Source organism: Coregonus clupeaformis, chromosome 9 (assembly GCF_020615455.1).
Source record: "Coregonus clupeaformis isolate EN_2021a chromosome 9, ASM2061545v1, whole genome shotgun sequence".
Classification (NCBI taxonomy): Eukaryota; Metazoa; Chordata; class Actinopteri; order Salmoniformes; family Salmonidae; genus Coregonus; species Coregonus clupeaformis.
This window is the reverse complement of record NC_059200.1, coordinates 5,600,033-5,624,320: the sequence shown is the minus strand read 5'-3', so window position 1 is coordinate 5,624,320 and position 24,288 is coordinate 5,600,033. Positions and strand designations below refer to the sequence as shown.

The 24,288-nt window shown below is 42.0% G+C and overlaps 2 protein-coding genes across 2 annotated transcripts in view; one reads left to right on the top strand and one right to left on the bottom strand.

Moving 5' to 3' along the window:
* LOC121573606 (solute carrier organic anion transporter family member 2B1) overlaps positions 1-675 on the bottom strand; it is a 30,168-nt gene extending 29,493 nt beyond the window's left edge. Inside the window, exon 1 of the mRNA XM_041885710.2 lies at positions 589-675. The gene's annotated coding sequence lies outside the window, so the exon portion shown is untranslated. The remainder of the gene's footprint in view (positions 1-588) is intronic.
* A 16,499-nt stretch (positions 676-17,174) lies between these two features.
* LOC121574545 (olfactory receptor 10A6-like) lies at positions 17,175-18,900 on the top strand. Its single transcript, XM_045222741.1, has 3 exons — positions 17,175-17,544; positions 17,774-18,000; positions 18,140-18,900. The coding sequence occupies exons 1-3, from the start codon at positions 17,177-17,179 to the stop codon at positions 18,490-18,492; spliced, it is 948 nt and encodes a 315-aa protein (XP_045078676.1). The 5' UTR covers positions 17,175-17,176; the 3' UTR covers positions 18,493-18,900.
* The last annotated feature ends 5,388 nt before the right edge of the window (positions 18,901-24,288 follow it).

Sequence of the window (24,288 nt, the reverse complement as noted above, 5' to 3'; positions counted from 1 at the left end):
TTATGGGGTATTGTGTGTAGATGGGTGAGAGAGAAAAAATATATTGAATCAATTTTGAATTCAGGCTGTAACACAACAAAATGTGGAATAAGTCAAGGGATATGAATACTTTCTGAAGGCACTGTAGTGTTTTTGTGTGGTGTTTTTCCACGTTTTCCCCCCCAAACATGTTTGTTTAACATGGGATTTGGTGCAGCTGCAGTCAACAGATATAAGATAGGCAGGAGACAACCACCAATCAGTTGTGGAATGTCAACAAAAACAAACACTGCACCATGAAATACCACACCAGTGGGACTGGCATTACGGCGGTCATAGAAATAACAACGTCTAATTCAGACTCCTCAAATTCATACACACAAAACCAATACCTTTTTAATTTTAGTGCTAACACCTTGGTGTTCATTGTTAGGTGCATGAACTAAATGCCAAAAGGCCAGTTTCAACCACATACATGCTGCACACAGCAACCTGTCCTCTCACACATACTCTCTACTCACTACACACTACATTACTGAATTATAGCTACTAGAGTTAGTGGATCACAGTTAAAAGCAGAAGTACAGAACAGTACAGTTGGCCACTTACTCTGTAGATGAAGCTGAGGTGTAGTAGTGTGTTCTGTATTCACTCCTCAGATGTCCACTCACACAGAAAAGTGAGCTTAGTTGGAACCCCAGGAGGTAGCTCTCACTCAATGAAATAGGCGTGCTCAACTTTGAGGAATTCCATGAGCTGGGCGGTAGTCACAGCAAGTGACTGAACAGAGAGGGGGAGGAGAGTGGAGGTGGGAGTGGGAGTGGGGGTGTGGATGTGAATGAGGAAAAAGGAGGTAGGTTAACAGTATAAGAGAATACAGGATAAGAGAAAGGAGAGAAATTCAAGTATCATGTGGGTAGAATGTCTGAACATAACATACTGTACTGGTTGTTAGACAGCTATGCACATTGTTTATCTGGCTTACAGTAAAGACTGAGCACAATAGATCTAAATTAGATGGTTAATTTGGTGTGATATGTTACCTTGTTAAGCGCTAATAGTCCTTTTAATTATACTGAACAAAAATATGAACGCAACATGCAACAATTTCAAAGATTTTACTGAGTTACAGTTCATATAAGGAAATCAGTTGATTGAAACAAATGTATTAGGGCCTAATCTAGGGATTTTACATGACTGGGAATACAGATACGCGTCTGTATAAAAAGGTAGGGGCATGGATCAGAAAACCAGTCAGTATCTGGTGTGACCACAATTTTCCTCATGCAGCCCTACATCTCCTTCGCACAGAGTTGGGCTCCCAAGTGGCGCAGTGGTCTAAGGCACTGCATCTCAGTGCTTGAGGCGTCACTACAGACCCCCTGGTTCAATTCCAGGCTGTATCACAACCGGCCGTTTTTGTGAGTCCCATAGGGTGGCGCACAACTGGCCCAGCGTCGGCCGGTGTAGGCCGTCATTGTAAATAAGAATTTGTTCTTAACTGACTTACTAAATAAAGGTACAATTAAAAAATTAAAATAGTTGATCAGGCTGTTGATTGTGGCCTGTGGAATGTTGTCCCACTCCTCTTCAATGGCTGTGCGAAGTTGCTGGATATTGGTAGGAACTGGAACACGCTGTTGTACACGTTGATCCAGAGCATCCCAAATGTGCTCAATGGGTGACATGTCTGGTGAATATGCAGGCCATGGAAGAACTGGGACATTTTCAGCTTTCAGGAATAGTGTGCACATCCTTGCGACATGGGGCAGTGCATTATCACGCTGTAACATGAGGTGATGGCGGCGTATTAATGGCACGACAATGGGCCTCAGGATTTCGTGAAGGTATCTCTGTGCATTCAAATTGCCATCGATAAAATGCAATTGTGTTCGTTGACCGTAGCTTATGGCTGCCCATACCATAACCCCACCGCCATATCATGGAGCTCTCTGTTCACAACGTTGACATCAACAAACTGCTCACCCACAAAACGCCATACATGTGGTTTGCCCTTTTGAGGCCGGTTGGACGTAGTGCCAAATTTTCTAAAACTATGTTGGAGGCGGCTTATGGTAGAAAAATGACCATTACATTCTCTGGCAACAGCTCTGGTGGACATTCCTGCTGTCAGCATGCCAATTGCACGCTCCCTCAAAACGTGAGACATCTGTGGCATTGTGTTCTGTGACAAACCTCACATTTTAGAGTGGCCTTTTATTGTCCCCAGCACAAGGTACCCCAATGTAATGATCATACTGTTTAATTAGCTTCTTGATATGCCACACCTGTCAGGTGGATGGATTATCTTGACAAATGAGAAATGCTCACTAACAGGGATGTAAACAAATTTGAGCACAACATTTGAGAGAAATAAGCTTTTTGTGCGTATGGAGCATTTCTGGGATCTTTTATTTCAGCTCATGAAACACGGGACCAACACATTACATGTTGCCTTCATATTTTTGTTCAGTGTAATAACACTATTCTGATATTTGCCTCTGGTGGTTTTATTGGATGTCCTCAGGACTCTGATTAAACTGCAATGGCATCGTATCACCAGGAGGTGGTGATACAGTGTTTTGCATTGAATATTTCCGGAAAGCTCAAACTACAGAAAATCACAGAGAACCTGTACTATACAACCAACTGCAAGACAAAACTTATTTGTCAGCAGTCTTCAAATGTGCCATTTCAGATTTTGAGAAGCAAAAAGGATACTCTTGGTCTGAATCACAGGCCTACTGCTCTAATGACACCCTCGCCAGACTGCACTGCCATCTATTTAGTACTTGAGTTACTTTACATAACCTTAGTATACTTATCTCCTGCTCACACTTTATTTGGATAGTCCAGATTGTCCATCGGCAGATGCTCTACAGATGGTCATACTATCAACAAACTATATGTTGATAAGCAACTGCTTCCTAAGGTTACGGTTAGGGTTAGGTTTAAAATAAGGGTTAGTGTAAGGGTTAAGGTTAGGGTTAGGGTAAGGGTTACATGTAGGTTTAGGATAAGGGTTAATGCTAGGGTTAGGGTTAGTAGATAGTTAGTTGAAATGTTACTGATAGTCTGTAGAGCATCTACAGATGGACTATCCAAGCTAACTCCTTTCAGAAAGTCCTTACTGCAAAATCCAAACTTGTCAACATTGTTTAATTTCTCGTTCAGCCCCCTCCTGATGTACAACATTCTGCTTTTCAAGTATCAGTAGTTAGACAGAACCTGAATGATTATGCATCATCTTGGTGTCCTTGGGCAGTACAGACAGAGAAACTCCCTGGTGGACTCCTCCATACTGTGGGATTTTGTTATCAGACATTGGGGCCTAGTGGCATTTGGCAGAGAGAGTGTATGCATGTAGATCTGTATGAATGGAAATGTCTTTTAACAATATTTTAAATTCTGTGTTGTATGGTTGTGGAGTTCCTCCCTATTTTGATTGTATAATGTCCTGTCCTGTTGGTTCTTCTTTTTCTTTATTAAATAGTCAAATGTATTTTCATGTAAATAAGTGATTTTCACTTGTGCTGAAACAGAGACAGACTACAGAGAGAAACGGCAGACACGCACCTAAACAGTCAGCAGTTTAGCCCAGACACACAGACACAAAATTGTGAAATATCACTATCAGCTAGAACAACTCTATAGTGCTTAGAGGCTTATAGTTTTCTTGATTACACTTCATAGGTAATGTCATTATATAAAAGTAAATTTACACTATAAATTTCATATTATTTACACATGCCATTTTTAAAATTATTCAAAATTATTTTACTCCTTGAATCCATTGTAAAGTGCACATTTTTGCATGCCAAAATGATTTCCCTATGCCTCCGCCTGCCTGAAGGCAGAAGACAGATGAGATGAAATGTTTACTTTATAATACTACATAATTTGGTTCTCAATGAACTTTACAGAACAAAAGGAAATACATTTTCAAAATTATTTTTGCTATTCTGTGTTTAATTTCATTGTGTATTAAAAACACAGTTTGAGATCATTGTGAGAGGATTCGCCAGTGATTGGGGAATTGGGCTTCCCGGCAAAATGTTGTCCTAGTTTGCAACAGTAATTGTACGCTCAAGCAATGCAAACCTTTCGTGTAGCCGGCGGCTCACGCCCAGGTTTCATTGAAATTAAAAGGAGCATCTAACGATCTGCAAAAGTTAGGCCAACGCGTCCGATATAGCGGGCCAGTAAAACAGATTGTTTTGTTTAATTAAGAGACCGACAAGTTATGGTATTTCTGTGTGTAAACAACTATTTTCCCATTTTCCGGCAAGTGACCATATTCTTCGGGCAATCCAGAAATACTGCTGACTTGGTCGATGGCAAAGTGCTTTCAGACCTTAAAATTAATCTCTGTGTAACGCTTGACATAGTGATTAATCCGTTGCAAAACGGTTATATATGGGCTATGATGAGAACAGAGTTTTTCTAATTAGGTCACATAGTTTTAAACTGGAAAAACACCTGGCCCTATAGGGAGGATGAAAACCCTGTCAAACTGCAGCAACCTTGTACCTGTTCATATTAATTATATTTTAAAACTAGACTAATGGGGGGGTTTCCGTTACAGGTGCATTAACACAGTCTAGCCTATGTCATCACTATTTGTTGATTTAATACATTTTGGATTTAAAAAGGCCTAGGTAGCGTAGCCAACCAAGGTTTGAATACAAACAAAATTTGATCACGTTCACATTTTCTCTTAACATAAATAAATTGGCTTAGGCTATAAATACGGTAGCGACCCTGGTTTATAAGCGTAGATATGGAGAAGGTTTTGGGTTTGAGCAGTGCTCCTTGTTTACTGCTTTGTTTCCCATGGGCAGATAGGACATGGCACATAGAGGCTGACAGTTGATCAGCCTGATACAGCATGTCAGATCGCAAATGTGTAGGCTGCTACAACATTTCTGTAAAGAGTTTTTGCTTGTGTCTATTGGGAGTGAGTTCTTTTCAGTTTGCTAAATAATACCGGAGGAAAGTGGAGTGTGCACTGCTTTCTACAGATGTGGGCCATGCTTGACCCACGCAACCTGTGATTTCAGTGAATCTGATTGGTCAAGACACAAACACACACACACAGTCTTGCGCAGCTAACCTTGTGGGGACATACAATTCAGTCCCATTCAAAATCCTATCTTCCCTAACCCCTAACCCCAAACATAACCCTAACCCTAACCTTAACCCTAACCCAAAAACCTAACCTTAACCCTAACCCTAAACCTAACCCTAGCTCCTAACCCTAAGCCTATCTCCTGACCCTAACCCTAAACCTAATTCTAACCCTAACACTAATTCTACCCTTAACCCTAAACCCCCTAGAAATAGCATTTGACCTTGTGGGGACCAACAAAATGTCCCCAGTTGGTCAAATTTTTCTTGGTTTACTATTCTTGTGGGGAATTCTGGTCCTCACAAGTACAGTTAAACACGTCCACACACACACACACACACACACACACACACACACACACACACACACACACACACACACACACACACACACACACACACACACACACACACACACACACACACACACACACACACACACACACACACACACACACACACACACACACACACACAGCAGCACTCTGATAAGAAGGACATAGTGTGTGAGTTGACGATTTATGAGGCAAGAGTCTAAAAAACAGTAGGCCTACTTAGTCGCTGTTTTCAACGCTTTTGCATCAATTTAACATACCAAATCAAAAGTGGTGGGGTGCTGCCCCACCTAATTGAAAAGTGCAGGGGCAAATGCCTGCTCGCCACACGTTTGCTGTCGTCCCTGCAGTGGACACAACAGTACAGGGTCCATATCTATTATATTACTTTTCATTTAATGTTGCTTAGACTGATTTTTTATTGTGCAAGAATAACTACAGTCTCTCAAATACTGTGAATCTTTCCAGAGCAGAGTAATAGGTTTCTGAGTCTGACCTTGGCAGTCATTTTCTTATACCATAAAAGGCCTTGGATGTGTTTCCAACTCTTGTTTCAGAAGTGAAACACCTGTTCAAAGAAATGCCTAATGGATACAATAAAGTCATCATCATCATCATCATCTCTGCTGTCTTAGTGGACGCCTGTTCAATGATCGATTAATTGCAATTAAACGTGTCAAGGACCAAGGGTAGCCTACTAGTGAAAGGGAACATATTTGGTGAGAGAGTAACAGGACAGCACAGATTCCCAGCTGAATTGACAACATTATGGACTTCTTTTCAGATGGTTAAATTCTTGAGTTAGGGCAAGTTCTTATTCTCATGTCCTTGAGTTTCTATGACAACTAAAGTTCTGTTTGTATCTTTCCCCTCCAAGCACCATGGAACACTCTGTTATTAACAAGGCGTTCAAGGGAAAAGTTGGCTCCCCTAATGCCTGCTGTTTCATCACCCCTGCCCCCAGTCACCACGCCCCTCATTAGAATAGCATAGACCTCCGAGCGACTGGAGGATCCATAATGAACGCTAACCTAATGGCTCTGCCTAATATCCATAGGGATGAGTGGAACTGTTGCACTGTCATTAACAAGCTCCATTGTGGGATGACATCAACAAACACCTATTAACAGTGTCTGATAGTAATTAGTGCTTTGGGAGCCAGAGATTGTGTTTATCAGACAGCTACATTAATACTAATGAGATAAGGCCATAATGTTGTCTCCTGGTATTTGAGGCCCAACATCTCCACCTCATAGTCTCAAGACTGATTGATGTTTGGCTTTTGGGCTTTGGGTTTTTCTGTATTGTCTACTAGGCTGATATAGTTTAGACAAAAGTTCAAACTTTGAATTTTTATAATATAATACAGTATGTGTTCATAATGAATCCCACTCCTATTTCCGACAATAATAGGCCTACGTGAAGTTACATTATGTAAGCTGACCTGAATTTCCTGCTTTCCGTTTTTTGTCTGTAGGTGTCTGTGTGACACTATTGTCTGTGTCCTCACTCCTCACTAAAGTATGCTCTATAACCCTGCTGTGTCCAGTGGATAACCCAGCTGAGAAAGGGAGAGAAAGGGGGGGAAGAATGAGAGATGAGGAGAGGGACAGACCAAACTGATCAGGCCATCCTAAGTGGCCAAACTATTCCCTGTCTTCTGCCCTGGAGGGCCATCTCAGGGTGCATCACTTCTCCTCCTCTAATTCAATTATCTCTGGGTCATCAGCAACACCTCTGAGGCCAGAGGGACCGCTCACTTCCTGCAAGACCACACACACCACCTCTTTCACACACATACATACAGAAGCACACACACTCACACTGACCACATCAACCATAGTCCCTAAATGAGTACAGTGGAGTCAACTCTGATCTTCTGACGTAAAACTTTAGATAGTTGACTGGACATTGAGTGAGTCTTCAAAGTGCTGTCTCACCAGTGGCTGTATGGAGGGGGTGAGGAGGCTGTCCCTATAGAGGCCTCATTAACCCCCTGGTGTTACATGGTGTGATTAGTGGCTCTATGACAGTGACTGGGGAACTCATTAGTCAGACATGGCTTCTATACTGCACAACAAGTTGCAACACTGACAAACAAACATGTGTGATGAAACAGCAGAGTTAATCTTACACACAGATATTCCTACACACCAGGGTTGGGGTCAATTCGGATATAATCAGTCAATTCAGGAAGTAAACTGAAATTCAAATTTCTGTTGGCACTAATACTAATATAATATGCCATTTAGCAGACACTTTTATCCAAAGGGACTTACAATCATGCGTGCATACATTTCAACGTATGGGTGGTCCCGGGGATTGAACCCACTACCCTGGCGTTACAAGCGCCGTGCTCTACCAATTGAGCTACAGAGGACCACTATTATGATTCCATAATCTATTTTTCAATTACTTCTCAATAGACTGAAAAGGAGAAGCTATTTATTTCAAGTTATGTCTTTTAAAATTAAAATCACTTCCTGAATTGAGTTAATTTAATTTGAATTGACCCTAACCCTGCTTCAAACAAAAAGCACAATAAGAAACACATACATGCAGATGCACACACCAACACATTTCTGTTATGTATTTGCAAATCAATTGCTACATCATTTCTTTTGACTTATAAATAATGATATATGATATCAATTATATATCCTCATTGATTCCTTTAAAATATAACTTATAAAAGCTCAATGAGCTTAGTTCAACTGGTACCCCATCAGAACTCAAAATATAAGATTGTTTTACTCCAATGTTTGTAAACATTGTAAATGTAAACAAACACTCAAAATATGCTTAAAACACTAAATTGGATAACTTGGATGGTCAGTCCTTGCATCAATAGCTATGTCTATGAATTTAAGAGTGGTTACATTTCTTCAGGCCAATCTCTCAGCTTTTTGTTATTGTTTCAACTCCGGATTGCCCCTTAAATTTTTTATTTGAAACAGTTTTTTTTCTGACCAATATCCCTGCTAGCCAGCGACACACCCAATGCTTAGCCTACAAGTTGTACAATGTAAAGTGTTTTGGGACTTGATGGAAGGCACTAATAAAAATGCTTTAAAAAAAAAAATCCCTTTCTAATTTAGTGGTAGCTGATGATGATCATAAGACTGACAATCTCATAGATCACATAGATGACCAGGTGGGAGGTGCAGGTCTGTAAGGTCTTATTTTGACTGCCTTTGTCACTCTTCCTCATCAGACAGGCTGACAGGATCTTGGTGCAGCAGAAACTGACAATAAAGAAGGAGCTGCTGCTGAGAGTCCAAGACAAGTCATGCACAAACCTGGAATGACATGAAGAATACACTTACTTGCCGTAAATGTTGTTGATGGAGGTTGGTAAGCAGGCCAGGTTCAGGATGGAGCGGTTGCTGCAGTAGACATGCCTGATGTTCGTGCCACATAGGGAAGTACCCATATTCAAAGTGAAGTGCACAGCTATAAGGCTGATGGCCCAGGCCAGCACGATTACAAACACAATGTGGGCCGTGGTCATGATAGCATGGTACCTCAGTGGTTCACCGCCACAGTGGTCAACCGCCACATACTGTACCTGCAGTTAGAATAGCATAAAATAGTTAGCTAACGGCTACCCACATAAAAAAATACTATTGTTTACTATAGTATCAATACTATAGTATTACTATAGTTGAAATACTATAGTATATACTATAGTGTTTACTGTAGTGTTTTTGCGGTTATTACCGTAGTATACTGTAGGATTTACTGTAGTGTTTTTGAAGATATTACTGTAGTATACTTTAGTATTTACTATATTTTTCCGGATATTACTGTAGTGTAATGTACAATAGTTCTTTCTATAGTGTTTGTGCAGACCGAAGTATCTTACAGATTTACTATAGTATTTCACTACAACATAATAATAATGTGAAATGGTGAACCTCACAATGGATAACTATAAAGCCCTTTAGTAACACGTGCACTTACAGTGCCTTCAGAAAATATTCATACCCCTTGATTTATTCCACATTTTGTTGTGTTACAGCTTGAATTCAAAATGGATTACATTTATATGTTTTTCTCACCCATCTACAAACAATACCCCATAATGACAAAGTGAAAACATGTTTTGAGAAATATAAGATTAGGTTAGTATTGTGGAGTAACCACTGAACAAAAATATAAAGATATTACTGAGTTACAGTTCATATAAGGAAATCAGGAAATTGAAAATAAATTCATTAGGCCCTAATCTATAGATTTCCCCACTGGGAATACATATATGCATCTGTTGGTCACAGATACCTTTAAAAAAAAAGTAGGGGTGTGGATCAGAAAACCAGTCAGTATCTGGTGTGACCACCATTTGCCTCATGCAGCGCGACACTCCTTCGCATAGAGTTGATCAGGCTGTTGATTGTGGCCTGTGGAATGTTGTCCCACTCCGCTTCAATGGCTGTGCGAAGTTATTGGATAGTGAAGGGATCTTGAACATGCTGTTGTACACGTATATCCAGAGCATCCCAAACATGCTCAATGGGTGACATGTCTGGTGAGTATGCATGCCAGGGAAGAACATTTTCAGCTTCCAGGAATTGTGTACAGATCCTTGCAACATGGGGCAGTGCATTATCATGCTGAAACGTGGTGATGGCGGCAGATGAATGGCACGACAATGGACCCTCAGGATCTCGTCACGGTATCTCTGTGCATTCAAATTGCCATCGATAAAATGCAATTGTGTTCATTGACCGTAGCTTATGCCTGCCCATACCATAACCCCACCACCACCTTGCCCACATGACGCATACACGTGATCTGCGGTTGTGAGGCCGGTTGGACGTACTGCCAAATTCTCTAAAACGACATAGGAGGCGGCTTATGGTAGAGTTACCATTAAATTCTCTGGCAACTGGTCTGGTGGACATTCCTGCAGTCAGCATACCAATTACACAGCTCTGTAACTGTTTTAAAGTCGCCATTTTCCTCATGTTGAAATCCCTTAGTGGTTTCGTTAAGAAGGAAGAACACCTGTATCTTTGTAGTGACTGGGTGTATTGATACACCATCCAGTGTCATTAATAACTTCAACATGCTCAAAGGGATATTCAATGTCTGCTTCTTTTTTCTTTTTTTTACCATCTAACCAATAGGTGCCCTTCTTTGCAAGACACTGGAAAACCTCCCTGGTCTTTGTGGTTGAATCTGTGTTTGAAATTCACTTTTCAACTGAGGGACCTTACAGATAATTGTATGTGTGGAGTACAGAGATGAGGTAGTTACTGAAAAAGGATGTTAAACACTATTATTGCACACAGAGTGAGTCCATGCAACTTATTATGTGACTTGTTAAGCACATCTTACATTTACATGATTTAGCAGATGCTCTTATCCAGAGTGACTTACAAATTGGTGCATTCACCTTATGATAGCTAGTGGGACAATCTCTTTACATTTTATTTTCTCTTAAAATCTTTTTTCTTTTATATTTATTTTATATTTTTCTAATTTTGTTATTTTTTGTTTTTAGAGTATATTTTAAATTTTCATTTGTTTTATATTGATATTGTTTTTTAGTTTTTGTATTTATTTTTCCTTTTATATATATATATATATTATTTTTTAAATCTTTACTCCTGAACTTATTTAGGCTTGCCATAACAAAGGAGTGGAATACTTATTGCCTCAAGACATTTCAGCTTTTCAATTTTAATTAATTTGTAGACATTTCAAAAAACATAATTCCACTTTGACATTATGCGGTATTGTGTGTAGGCCAGTGACAAAAAAATCTCTATTTAATCTATTTTCAATTCCATCTGGAAGACAACAAAATGTGGAAAAAGTCAAGGGGTGTGAATACTTTCTGAAGGCACTGAACTGGCAGCAATGGAGCTTAGCTTTTAATATTAGCATACAACATAACACATTAATTTGGCATGACATACACTCTCACGGGTGGCCAAAATTAGCTAACTAAAAGCCACGCCTCCATCAAGTCACACCTCCAAATTTTCTAATAGGTGGCTGTCGCTACGATATCTACAGACTCCAAAAATGTTCCTCTCTCACTGATGGCTATTGGTGACCCGCTTACCTTTAAATAGGAATTAGATACCTCTTGTAGTCGTCTAGTAGTATTCACACTTGACTTGCTTTTCTCAACTGACATTTCTCTCTTTGAGATGGACTAGTTATCAGAGACATTGTGTCTATGAGGGTGAACCATTATTTATTCCCATAAATAAAATGTTCTTATTCATGGAATTATTTCCATCTTTCCACCTGATTCATGTTAACTCTACTGTGCAATGACAATAATGTTTTTCAAACTAATGGCTAAATATTTACAGTACAACACATTATTTATGTGCATCAGCGATGGGCAACTCCAGTCCTCGGGGACCGGAGTGGTGTCACACTTTCCCCATCCTTAGCAAACAACTGCTGATTAAACTAATTGCATTCTAAACTGAAGATCATGATTAGTTTGTTGATTATTGGTGTCAGGTGTGTTAGCTTGGGCTGGGGCAAAAGTGTGACAACAATCAGGCCCCGAGGACTAGAGTTGCCCATCACTGGTGTACATGATAAATAAATGCCATATATTAATGTACATTTATTTGTACCATAGTATGCACCACGGTATACTATGGTAAACTATAGTACATACTTTAGTACACTATGGTAAAATGTCTTATGGGACAGTCTATTGCCCTCAAACTCATCTCTGGACCTCGAAGCCAGTACCACTGCTTTTTTTCATTGTTTCCCTCTAATCAGGGACTTATTTAGACCTGGCACACCAGGTGTGTGCAATTAATCATCGGGTAGAAAAGAAAACCAGCAGGCTCCGGACCTCATAGGGTAAGAGTTGAATACCCCTGTTCTATTGCAATGTAGTACAACATTCTATAGTAAGTACTATTCATGACTGAAAGTTAAGTACTACTCATGATCGAGGGATACTACAGTGTGCAGTATAGTATTCTATAGCAAGTACTACACATGATCGAGGGATACTACAGTGTGTTGTATAATATTCTTCAGCATACAGAATTCTAAGTATTGTAGTATTGTATAGTAAACTGTAGTATTTTTTTCATGTGGGTATGCACTGTTCTCTGTATTTTGGGGAAGATATGTGAACACCACTCACTACCAGCACATTATGAAAACTTTTCCTCTCATATCTGTCAAAGGCCATGGCTGACAGTATGGTCTGTACAGCTGCACCGTAGGTGTGAACACAGATGGCCTGAGCAATGGCGCAGGTGTACACTTTTCTCTTCTCCCCAGCCAGGAAGTCGACCATGAGCTGAGTCATCACAGCTGTTCCTCCCAGCAGGTCACAGGCAGCCAGGTTACACACCATCACATACATGGGCCTGTGTAGCGTCTTATCTACTGCAATGACACTCATCACAACCCCGTTCCCCAGCAGTACCAGAAGGTATCATACATCACTTTTTTTTAAACATTCTGGATGTACACCATTCTGATTTTGGCCTCTAGTGGAAAAGAGATTTAAGCCACAAGAGTGGTAAGCTGAGGTCTTTTGGTATTTTGAGGAGTGGCACAAAGCGACATGAAAAGACTTGTAGGTAGGACAGGCAAGCCCATATTTCTTCCTCCAGGGTTCTCTTCAGGCACTTAACCTTTTCATATGTTTAGGGGTGGTACACAGATGACTGTGCTTGATGGATCTCTGTCCATAGGTAGACAGTGTATTCTATGGAGGTCAACTGTAGGCCAATATCTGTTTTATGGTGTCTGTAAAACCTTACTGGCAAAACAGTTTCTTCAAAGAATCTCCTGCAAAGTTGTGCAAGGCAGTGGCATGGCTTCTTCTTATTATGAATGCAGGTCATTATTAATAACCAGTAGGTTTTGTGAGTGTGCAATTCTCTGCCACCACACAAGCAAATACTTGTCTGTGTTGTCCTTGGTTCAATGTAGGGATGGGAATCTGAAAACCTGCTACAGGTGTGAATCATGCTCTGTCCGTGATAGGCCATGTAAAATAATGTCATCTAAATATTGACACCCTGGGAATCCCTGTCAGGAGAAGAATCATCATCTTCTGGAAAAATCTGGGGTCAAATCTGATTCCAAATGGCATGGGTTTGAATCTGTAGAGCAGCGTTTTCCAAACTACGGGTCCCGAGAGAAACTATGAAGAAGAAAAAAAGTTGCAGCTTGGGTTCATAGAACTGCGGTTACGTTAGTCACCTCCGATATCCGCTAAATGCGATTGGTATAGAGCGGTTTCTATCCATCCTGTTGCCTAGTCACTTTACCCCTACCTATACGTACATATCTACCTCAATTACCTCGTACCCCTGCACATCGACTCGGTACTGGTAACCCGTGTATAAAGCCAAGTTATCGTTACTTATTGTGTATTTATTCCTTGTGTTATTATTTTTCTATTATTTCTCTTTTTATTCTCTCTGCATTGTTGGGAAGTAAGCGTTTCACTGTTAGTCTACACCTGTTGTTTACGAAGCATGTGACAAATAAAATATGATTTGATTTTCTTCCTACAAAATGTGGCTCTAACTTTTAACAGTTGGAGCTATAAGCTATTATGACCCCATTCCTGAAAGCAAAGACTCTAAGGAACAGATTCGTTTTTTCGGTTTCTTCAATGCTTACAAGCCGTGCAGGGCTCATACAGAGTGGACTTGACCAAAGTGGACAGGACCAGGCACCAAATCAGACTGGGGAGAAAAAACAGTACTATTGAAAGCAACATGCATACACAATTATTGCCTGATGATCTTCTAAACTTCCCAATACCTTATATTTCAGTAACTTCAAACCATACTTCCTTCAGATTGACTGATTTGTAATAGACTGTCATAGAGCCAAATAAAAAGTAAACGTTCGCTGTTGATTACATTTTTCTTTTTAACATGGTGGTTTCAGGATTTAAAAATATATATAAAAATGGGGTCACGGGCCAAAAAGGTTTGGGAACCCCTGCTGTAGAGCTTCTAGCATGTTACTGGAGTATAGCCACAGTGATTTGTTTTCAGACCAGTTTAGGACGTTAGCATCAGGTCAATGGATTCCTATGGACACTCACGTTAGCATTCTAAGCATCCAATGCTGAACAGAACATGTAACCATCATATTACCGAACAGAACTTCCTTGATTTCGTTTGGTGGGCAATAATAACTTTTTAAGGGGAATGTTTGAGGGGATAAAGCTAGAACAGGCCTCATTAACCCTTTAATGAGTACGATCACATATTTGTGATCATTGTTGAGTGGTCCCTGCAGCGTACCATCACAAATATGTGATTGGAACAGTAGCAACAGAACGTATGATGCAACAAACGCGTCTAAACAGCATTGATGTCTGAAAATCATCTAAACAATGTTTTGTACAGATGGGAAATAAAGGTCTTCACAACTTTATTCCTCAATTTCCCCTTTTATTGTAAAAGATAAATGCGAACTTTATCATCCAAACATCACATGGAACACATCCACAGCCAAACTCATTCCATATACCAGTCTAAATAACAGGTTGAGTTGACAAAAAAGAAAACATAAGTTAGCGACCTAACAGCTAGACTTGTTTACAATGTACCACATCTCTGGTGAGCACAAGAGAGAAATGTAATATTGTTTAGAAAAGAGATGCGTGTCAGCTAAGCTAACAGCAGCAAAATTCTTTATGATGGCACCTATGTTTGTTTATGTTTGACAAATGAAAACTCCCTAATCCCAGAATGCCATTCACTATAAAACGCAAATAAACAAAGTTAAAGTGAAAGATGGCTGCGCCCATTGCCTGAAAAATATTAACTTAGTTTGGCCACTTTTCATTATATTACAAATCATCGATATACTTGTTACAGTGTATACAAGAACCGGAGCACATGACTTGACAAGTCATTTACCGTTTAGACAAATCACAAAGCAAATAAAATGGCATCACCTCACAGATCATCACCCCAAATACAAACCTACTGCCTAGCCTAACCGTAGCATGAAAGCTAAACAGGGATGAAACCATTTTAGGGGGGTTTGTGGGGGGTTCATTTCATTTGTGGGGGGTTTTGAAGTCCATGAGGGGTAGAAATGGGGGAAGGTATGATGCAGAAAATATTACTATGATGGGGGATTTATCAATAAATGGAGGGCAAACACAGGAGAAGTTTATACGCAAAATAAAAATAAAACCCCTGAAAAGGGGGTCTGAGCTGGCAACCCTGATAGTTACAATCTGATGCTGCATTCAAAACAACTGGGAACTGGGAACTCGGAAATCTCCGACTTCCGACTTCAGTACATTCAAGACAACTGGGAACTCTGAAAAAACGAGCTCCGACTGGGAAAAACAGTCATCCAACTCGGAATTCCAACTCGGGAACTCGGGCCTCTTTCTAGAGCTCTGACTTTCCGACCTGAAGATCACTGATGTCATGATTTGACCTTGTATGTTTCCGAGTTCCCAGTTGTCTTGAAAGCACCATAAGTCAGTCGAATGACCTATCCCTTCACCTCATTTTTATAACATATTTGGTCTGACAGACGCTTACGTGACAACCATAGATGGCAAATAGCTTAGCATTAGCTCATCATAATCAGTACAACTTCAAAAAAGCATTTTACACACATCCATTACAATCTATGCAAGAATCGGAATGCATGATTTGTCACCAGTACTTGAAAATGTGAATAAAACTGTAAATTCATTATGCTCCATACATACATAAGGTATGCTACAGTAGAAACGACAACACGATATACAGAAAATAAGGCACTTACTTTGATAGGAACGCACACATGTCCAAAGTTATTATTTGTAAGGAAAACAACAATGAAGGCAATGCGGGCGCCAGCCAGAAAATGTGCCAAGGGGAAAGAGTTTGTTCAGGGCCAGTTCTGACTAGAGATGCGCAAATGTCTGCATACTTGATCTTGGGAAACACTGGGGAAGTGCTTGGGCTCTCATCGAAGAGAGAAGTTTGTCCGGCTCAGTAAAGCCTCAAAACTAAATTGTCCACAACAGTGAAATGGGCTACTTCTTATGTGAATTAATGAGGAGCCGGAATACACCTCAATTCAAACTGTTGTTCGAAAATCTAACTTGTAAGAAAATAATTAGAAATTGACAAGTTGTAACATAGCCTATGGATAATAAGAAGGCAGCATGCCTTAGTTTGAGGGCAGCGTGGGTTAACTGTCCTGTTGCGTAACAATAACATATTGGAACAGTGAGTGCATTCTGACATATCACGCACATAAAAAAACTCACGCTGGGGTGATCGTTAGAGATATTTGGAACTCGCGTGAAAAGGTTAGAGGAACTTTCTTGAAGTGTTCTAAGCTGTCATCTGTCTCCAGAGATCCCACCTAAGAATCACGTCACTTCAGTACTTGTTAGTGTGTTCTCAGGGTGTCGTATGATGGATGGATAGAAAGATGGAGCAACTCCTACTGGGGGCAGGGGCATTAACAGTATAAAGGACAGTCACCTCTCCCCCAGTCAGGACTTCATAACCGTCTGCTCAGATAGGTAGATAGTAGTTTACAATTAATATTGTTACTATAGGCAATGCAAAATAAAATTGCCAAATAATACAAGATTAAATTGACTATACTGTGTAGATGATCAATGATTGTGAATAGCTCTAATATTTATTAGGCAACTGTACACAGCTCTCTCTCTCTCTAAAGTATGTGTTTTCTGAGGATTCTCCTCCTGTGCTGTGCTTTTTACAGGACTCTGATGTTTGCGAATGGAGAACGTTTCCTACGTGGCCCTGAGGCAGCCCATCGTGTTTGAGCTGGAGGGCTTTGAATTGCCTCGGAGCCATGCCCTGTTCGCCCTGGTCCTGGCCACCTACCTTCTGATACTGCTGGGGAACGGGGTTGTGATGAGTGTCATTGCAGTAGATAAGACGCTACACAGGCCCATGTATGTGATGGTGTGTAACCTGGCTGCCTGTGACCTGCTGGGAGGAACGGCTGTGATGACTCAGCTCATGGTAGTCTTCCTGACGGGGGAGAAGAGGATTCCATACAACAGTGCCTATGCTCAGGCCATCTGTGTTCACACCTACGGTGCAGCTGTACAGACCATATTGTCAGCCATGGCCTATGACAGGTATGCAGCAGTTGTGATCTACTGGAGCTTGAAATAAGATCATGGTAGATGAAAATGTCTCACAGTAAAGTAAACTTCTGCCTAGCTGTACTCGTCTGTGGGAGTGTGAACTGTTCTCTCAGGGACACATTTATTAAGTGGTTTCCACAAGTGCAAAATTCGAATATGTTATTGTTAAGAAGGAATAATACTAATACTAGTCAAATAATGTATTATACTCTAATTACAGGTATGTGGCAGTGTGTGAACCATTGAGGTACCATACTATCATGACCATGGCCCATATGGTGTTTGTGATCTTGCTGGCCTGGGCTGTAGCAATCATCCTTATAGCTGTGCTCTTTGCTTTGAATGTGGGTACTCCACTATGTGGCACCAACATCAGGCATGTCTACTGCAGCAACCGCTCCATCCTGAACCTGGCCTGTGTTCCCACCCCCATTAACGATATCTACGGCAAGTTAGTGTAAATGAGGATTGACCCCCCCTTACGTTATATCACTGCAGTTATGTAGCATTGTTGTTTTTTATCTTGTTTTGTCATTCACATTTTCTTTCCCATGACTTGTATTATGACTTCTTCATCGCATTCCAGGTTTGTGCCTTACTTGGACTCTCAGCAGCAGTTCCTTCTTCATCATCTTTTTCTGCTACGCCAAGATCCTGTCAGTCTGTCTGATGCGGAAGAGTGATAAGGGCAGTCGTAGTAAGGCCTTACAGACCTGCGCCTCTCACCTGGTCATCTACTTGCTCTACGAAATTGTCAGCCTCATCATCATCCTCGGTAACCGCTTCCCCCAGGTCCCAATGAACGTCAAGAAGCTCTGCACTATCCTGATCTTCATTGTTCCCCCTCTAATTAACCCTATTATCTATGGATTTGTCACTAAAGAGTTACGCACAAGCATTATAAAGCTGTTGAAAACACGGGTCGCACCCAAACCGTAAAATATTTGACAGTTTACTGTGGCAGGATCCCCACTGTACCTATTATTCCAGATTGAGAACATGCTAATAATAATAACAGAGGGCATCTAAAAGGATGCAGTAAACAATTATTTGGGCACTGTAAAAGAAACCTGAATTAAGTGCATTTACTGTAGTGGCCTCCAGCGGGTCCCCAAAGTGATGTACAGTATGGCTTAGTGAGCATTGAATGTGTATTGGGCTTGTAGTAGGGATACAGTATTTGTTTGAAAAAATTATACTTAAAAGTTACATTCCATTTCTGCTCCCAGAAAGAGATAGCAGATAATACAAGCATGATATGATGTGTGTTTCTAGCTCATGCTGTTTAATTTTCAAGGTGGTTAGAATATGATACGTGACTTTGTTGTGCCATTGTGAATTTGTGTAGCTGTTACATTTGTATTGTAATACAAATGACAGAATGTTCGATGTGAATATTAAGTAAACATATATAATACCCTTGATTGGGACCCAATTTTCTTGATTTGTACCATCACTTGGATCATCATTAAAACATGAAATAAGGCATGACGGGACTATGAAGGGTGGCAGGTAGCCTAGTGGTTAAGAGCGTTGGGCCAGTAGCCGAAAGGTAGCTGGTTTGAATTCCCAAGCCGACTAGGTGAAACATTTGTCGATGTGTCCTTGAGCAAGGCACTCACAGTGCATTCGGAAAGTATTCAGACCCCTTGACTTTTTCCACATTTTGTTAAGTTACAGCCTTATTCTAAAATTGATTAAGATAGTCTTTTTTCATCATCAATCTACACACAATACCCCATAATGACAAAGCAAAAACAGGATGCACCTGAGCTCAATTTCGAGTCTCATAGCAAAGGGTCTGAATATTTATGTAAATACGTTTTTATTTTATTTTTATTTTTTATAAATTAGCACAAAAAAAAACTGCTTTTGCTTTGTCATTATGGGGTATTGTGTGTAGATGAGGACAAAAATGTAGAATAAGGCTGTAACGTAACAGAATGTGGAAAAAAGGAAGGGGTCTGAATACTTTCCGAATGCACTGTATGTACCATCTCTCTTTAAAATACAGTAAGTCTCTCCACAACACAGAGGAGAACTTGACTCAATAATAAAAAATATTTCACTTATTACGGACCATATTCACAAAGCATCTCAGAGTATGATTGCTGATCTAGGATTAGGTTTGAGTTTCAGATCAAAATGAATAAGATTACATGGACAGAGGGGATCTGATCCTATATCAGCACTCCTACTCTGAGATGGTTTATGAGTTCGGGCCCAGATCTTGTCATATCAGTGATCATCTGAGAGAAGGAAGGAAATGAGGAAGGAAAGAAGGAAGGAAGAAATAAAGGAAAGGATGGGAATCAAGATGACTCTGCTGTTTCAAAACACGTTTGTTTATCAGGGTTGCATCTTGTTGATGCAGTAGAGAGGCCATGTCTGACTAATGAGTACCCCAGTCACTGTTATAGAGCCACTAATCACACCATGTAACACCAGGGGGTTAATGAGGCCTCTAGGGACACAGCCTCCTCACCCCCTCCATACAGCCACTGGTGACTCAGCACTGTGCAGAAACTCACTCATTGTCCAGTGACTGTAACATCAGACCATGGCTTTGATCTCATGTCGGGGATGCTGTATGATATGATGTAAATCTGACAAAGACCCTTACAGGTCAAAATGTTGCTAATAAACTTTGGGCGCATGCTCTACCTCTGCGTGCTGTACAGATTCAATTTGGACACGTGCCATTTGGACTCAGCCCCCAGCTGTCTCCAGACGATTATGATGCTTCTTCTCGCAGACATTCTTAGGGTGTTAATCAACCTGGATGACATTGTGTTGCATGGCCCATCAACAACATCTACAGCAAGTGCCAATAATGAGATACAGAGGGATTTAGACAGACACTACATGTCATAAAATACACCAGGAAGTACAAATATTATAATTGATTGATTCTGTCTCATTCACTGGGAATTCCAGTGCTTTTCTTCCCATTGCATATATTGTATGATACCTGAAAAATCCTCAGATATAAGATGTCAGTGTGTAATCCCTCCTTGATGTCACTTAGTACCTACTTGTCAGCGAAGGTACTACACTACACACAGACGCCTGGTGCACTCAAAGTACGCGGTTTCTACCTATATGTACATATCTACCTCAATTACCTCATACCCCTGCAGAGCGACTTGGTACTGGTACTCTGTGTATATAGCCAAGTTATCGTTACTCATTGCATATTTATTCCTCGTGTTATTATTTTTCTATTATTTCTCTTTTTTTCTCTCTGCATTGTTGGGAAAGGCCCGTAAGTATTTTACTCTTAGTCTATACCTGTTGCTTACATTTTGATTTGAAAATGTGATTTGATTTGATATTTCGAGTTTCCCTGTGTTGAAGAGGTTGAAGCCTCAGATTATTACACTGGTTTGAGTAGGTAGAGATATGGATATTGAACTCCTATTAGATCCATTAGGAAAACTCAAGCATTATAATATACTGTATGTACATACAGTATTTGCGGGGAAATTCAAAATATATTGACATATATGTCTGTAATGAATACTCGGACAGAGTGGTAAGATCCAATCGCAGAATAGCGATGCTTTATTAGAGTACAGACAAGGGAATAGCTTAATCGTGGTCGGGCGGGCTGTGGTCAAAACCGGGCCAGGCATAGACAGGCAGAGGTACCAAGGGAGCGGGCGTAGTCGTAGTCGAGGGCACAGGCACAGGGTCAGAGTACGGTAATCACTGGGATAGACAAGCAGAGGGTTAAGCAATACGGGGGAGTCAAACAACAAGGCACAGGTCGGATACACGGGTAATCAAAAACAACAAACTCTCTCTCTCTCTCTCGGAACAAAACGCTTAGCAAGTCACAATGGAACAATACCTCGCACCGACTGAACTTCTGAGCACACCTTTTATCCTACCCTAATTACGGACAGGTGTGCTCAGAACTCAGGTGAACCAGATCGAGTCTGATGACTCCCCCTCTCTGTAGATCGGGGAAGTGTCAGACTCTGTCTAGACCCAGCCAACCCCGATCCCTTACAGTATCCCCCTCCCCAGGGCCGGCTCCTGACGGCCTTCTACCGCTACCGGGTGGTCTTCCTCTGGGTCGGGGTCCGGGATGATCTGGGTGTTCAGCGTGGAAAGTGGCCTTGAGAGCGGGGTCTAGTATGTCCTTAGCAGGGACCCAGGACCGTTCCTCAGGTCCATATCCCTCCCAGTCCACGAGATATTCGTTGCCCCCTCGTCTCCGTCTTGACTCCAGTATCTCGTGGACTGTATAGGTGGTGTCCTGTTCATCCTCCAAAGGTGGTGTAGTAGGTTGTTGAGCGATTGGTGGGTACATCGGGCTATAATGGACAGGTTTCAACAGGGAGACGTGGAACGTAGGGTTTATCCTGTAGTGTCGAGGGAGTAACAGACGGTAGGTGACAGGGTTAATACGTCTCTGTATCTTGAAGGGACCAATGTACCTGGGTTGGAGCTTCTTGCAGCTCCGTCGGAACCGCAGGTCTCGGGTAGACAGCCACACTCGCTGCCCGGGTTGATAAGTGGGAGTAGGTCTCCGGCGTCGGTCGGCGTAGGTCTTTTGCTGTTGTGAGGCTTGACTGAGATGTTGATGGGCCGTCTCCCAGACCTGCGCACTCCGACGGAACCACTCGTCCACCGCCGGTACCATCCCTGATTCGGTATCCCACGGGAACAGGGGTGGTTGATACCCTAGAACACACTGGAAGGGCGTTAGGCGTAGGGAGGTGTGAATGAGTGAGTTCTGAGCATACTCTACCCAAGGAAGGAATCGGCTCCACTCTTGCGGCTGCCGCGAACATTGTTGCCGTAGATATTTCCCAATTTCCTGGTTGAGTCGTTCTGTCTGCCCATTGGCCTGGGGATGATATCCGGAGGTTAGGCTAACCGAGATGCCCAAGCGTTTGGTTTACCCGGGATACAAACTGGGGTCCCCGGTCGGAAACAATATCCTCCGGGACACCAAACTGCCGGAACACCTGGGTAAACATAGTCTCAGTCATCTGAGTGGCGTTAGGCAAACGGGTCATGGGTACCAACCGGCACATCTTGGAGAAACGATCGATGACCACGAGAATTACAGTATGGCCCTCTGATTCTGGTAGGTCGGTAACAAAGTCCATTGCAATGTGCGACCAGGGTCGTTGAGGAGTTGGCAATGGCATCAGCTTACCCTCCGGCAGTGCACGAGGTACCTTGGACTGAGCACATACTGGACAGGATAAGACATAGTCTCTGACATCATCTGTGAGGGAATCCCACCAGTATTTACGGCTGATGAGTCGTGTAGTTCGAGTGATTCCGGGATGACCAGATCCCAGCGACGTGTGGCACCATTCCATCAGTTGAGGTCGAAGTGGAGCTGGTACAAACACCTTAGACACCGGGGTTTCTGGAGGGGCTGGTTCCGCTTGTAAGCTCTCCTGAATAGTGTCATCAATAGCCCACCTCACCGGACCAGCACGGCAACTCATGGGGAGAATAGGTTCTGGCTCCACAGGTCTTTCCGCGCGCTCGAACCGTCGGGAAAGCGCGTCCGCCTTACCATTCTTGGACCCGGGGATATAAGAGACAGTGAATCGGAAACGGTTGAAGAATAAAGACCACCTTGCCTGTCGGGAGTTCAGTCGTTTGGCACTGTGAAGATACTCCAGGTTGCGGTGGTCCGTGAGCACTTGGAACGGATGCTCTGCTCCCTCCGACCAATGTCTCCACTCCTCCAGTGCTAACTTTACCGCCAGTAATTCCCGATTACCCACGTCATAGTTCTGCTCGGCCGAATTCAGTTTCCTAGAGAAGAAAGCACAGGGTCGTGATTTAGGTGGCTCACCTTGGCGTTGGGATAACACGGCTCCAACTCCAACCTCTGAGGCGTCCACTTCCACGATAAACGGTAAGGTAGGGTCCGGCTGACATAAAATAGGAGCGGTGGTAAAGCGTTGCTTCAACGTCTCAAACGCACGCACTGCCCCCTCCGTCCAGTTCAGACCGCGACCCTTGTAGCTGGTCATCGCCGACAGGGGCGCTGCGGTTGTGCTGAAATTACGCACGAACCGTCTATAATAATTGGCAAACCCTAAGAATCTCTGGAGCTCTTTCACCGTCTGGGGTTGAGGCCAGTCTTGTACCGCTTGTACCTTGGATTCATCCAGTTTAACCCCGTCGGGGGTGAGTATGGCCCCAAGGAAGGAAATCGTAGTGACATGGAATTCACTCTTTTCTGCCTTCACGAACAGAGAATGGTGTAGGAGCCGATCCAGAACCTGTCGTACATGGGACACATGTTCACTCAGAGAGTTAGAATAGATTAGGATTTCATCAATGTAAACTATAACAAAGCGATCAATCATGTCCCTGAAAATGTCATTCATGAACGCCTGGAATACTGAGGGCGCGTTGGTAAGTCCATAGGGCATGACACAATATTCATAGTGTCCTCGATGTGTGATGAAGGCGGTCTTCCATTCATCCCCTTCTCTAATGCGCACCAGATTGTACGCACTCCTGTGGTCCAGTTTACTGTAGATAGAGGCCTGCCCCACCTGCTCGAGGGCAGCTGGGATCAAAGGAAGAGGGTAACGATTTTTTATGGTAATATCGTTCAACCCTCGATAGTCTATACAAGGACGCAGTCCGCCATCCTTCTTCTTCATGAAGAAAAAACTGGATGCGGCGGGAGACGTAGATGGGCGAATGGCCCCTTGCTGTAGCGCCTCATCAATATACTTGCTCATC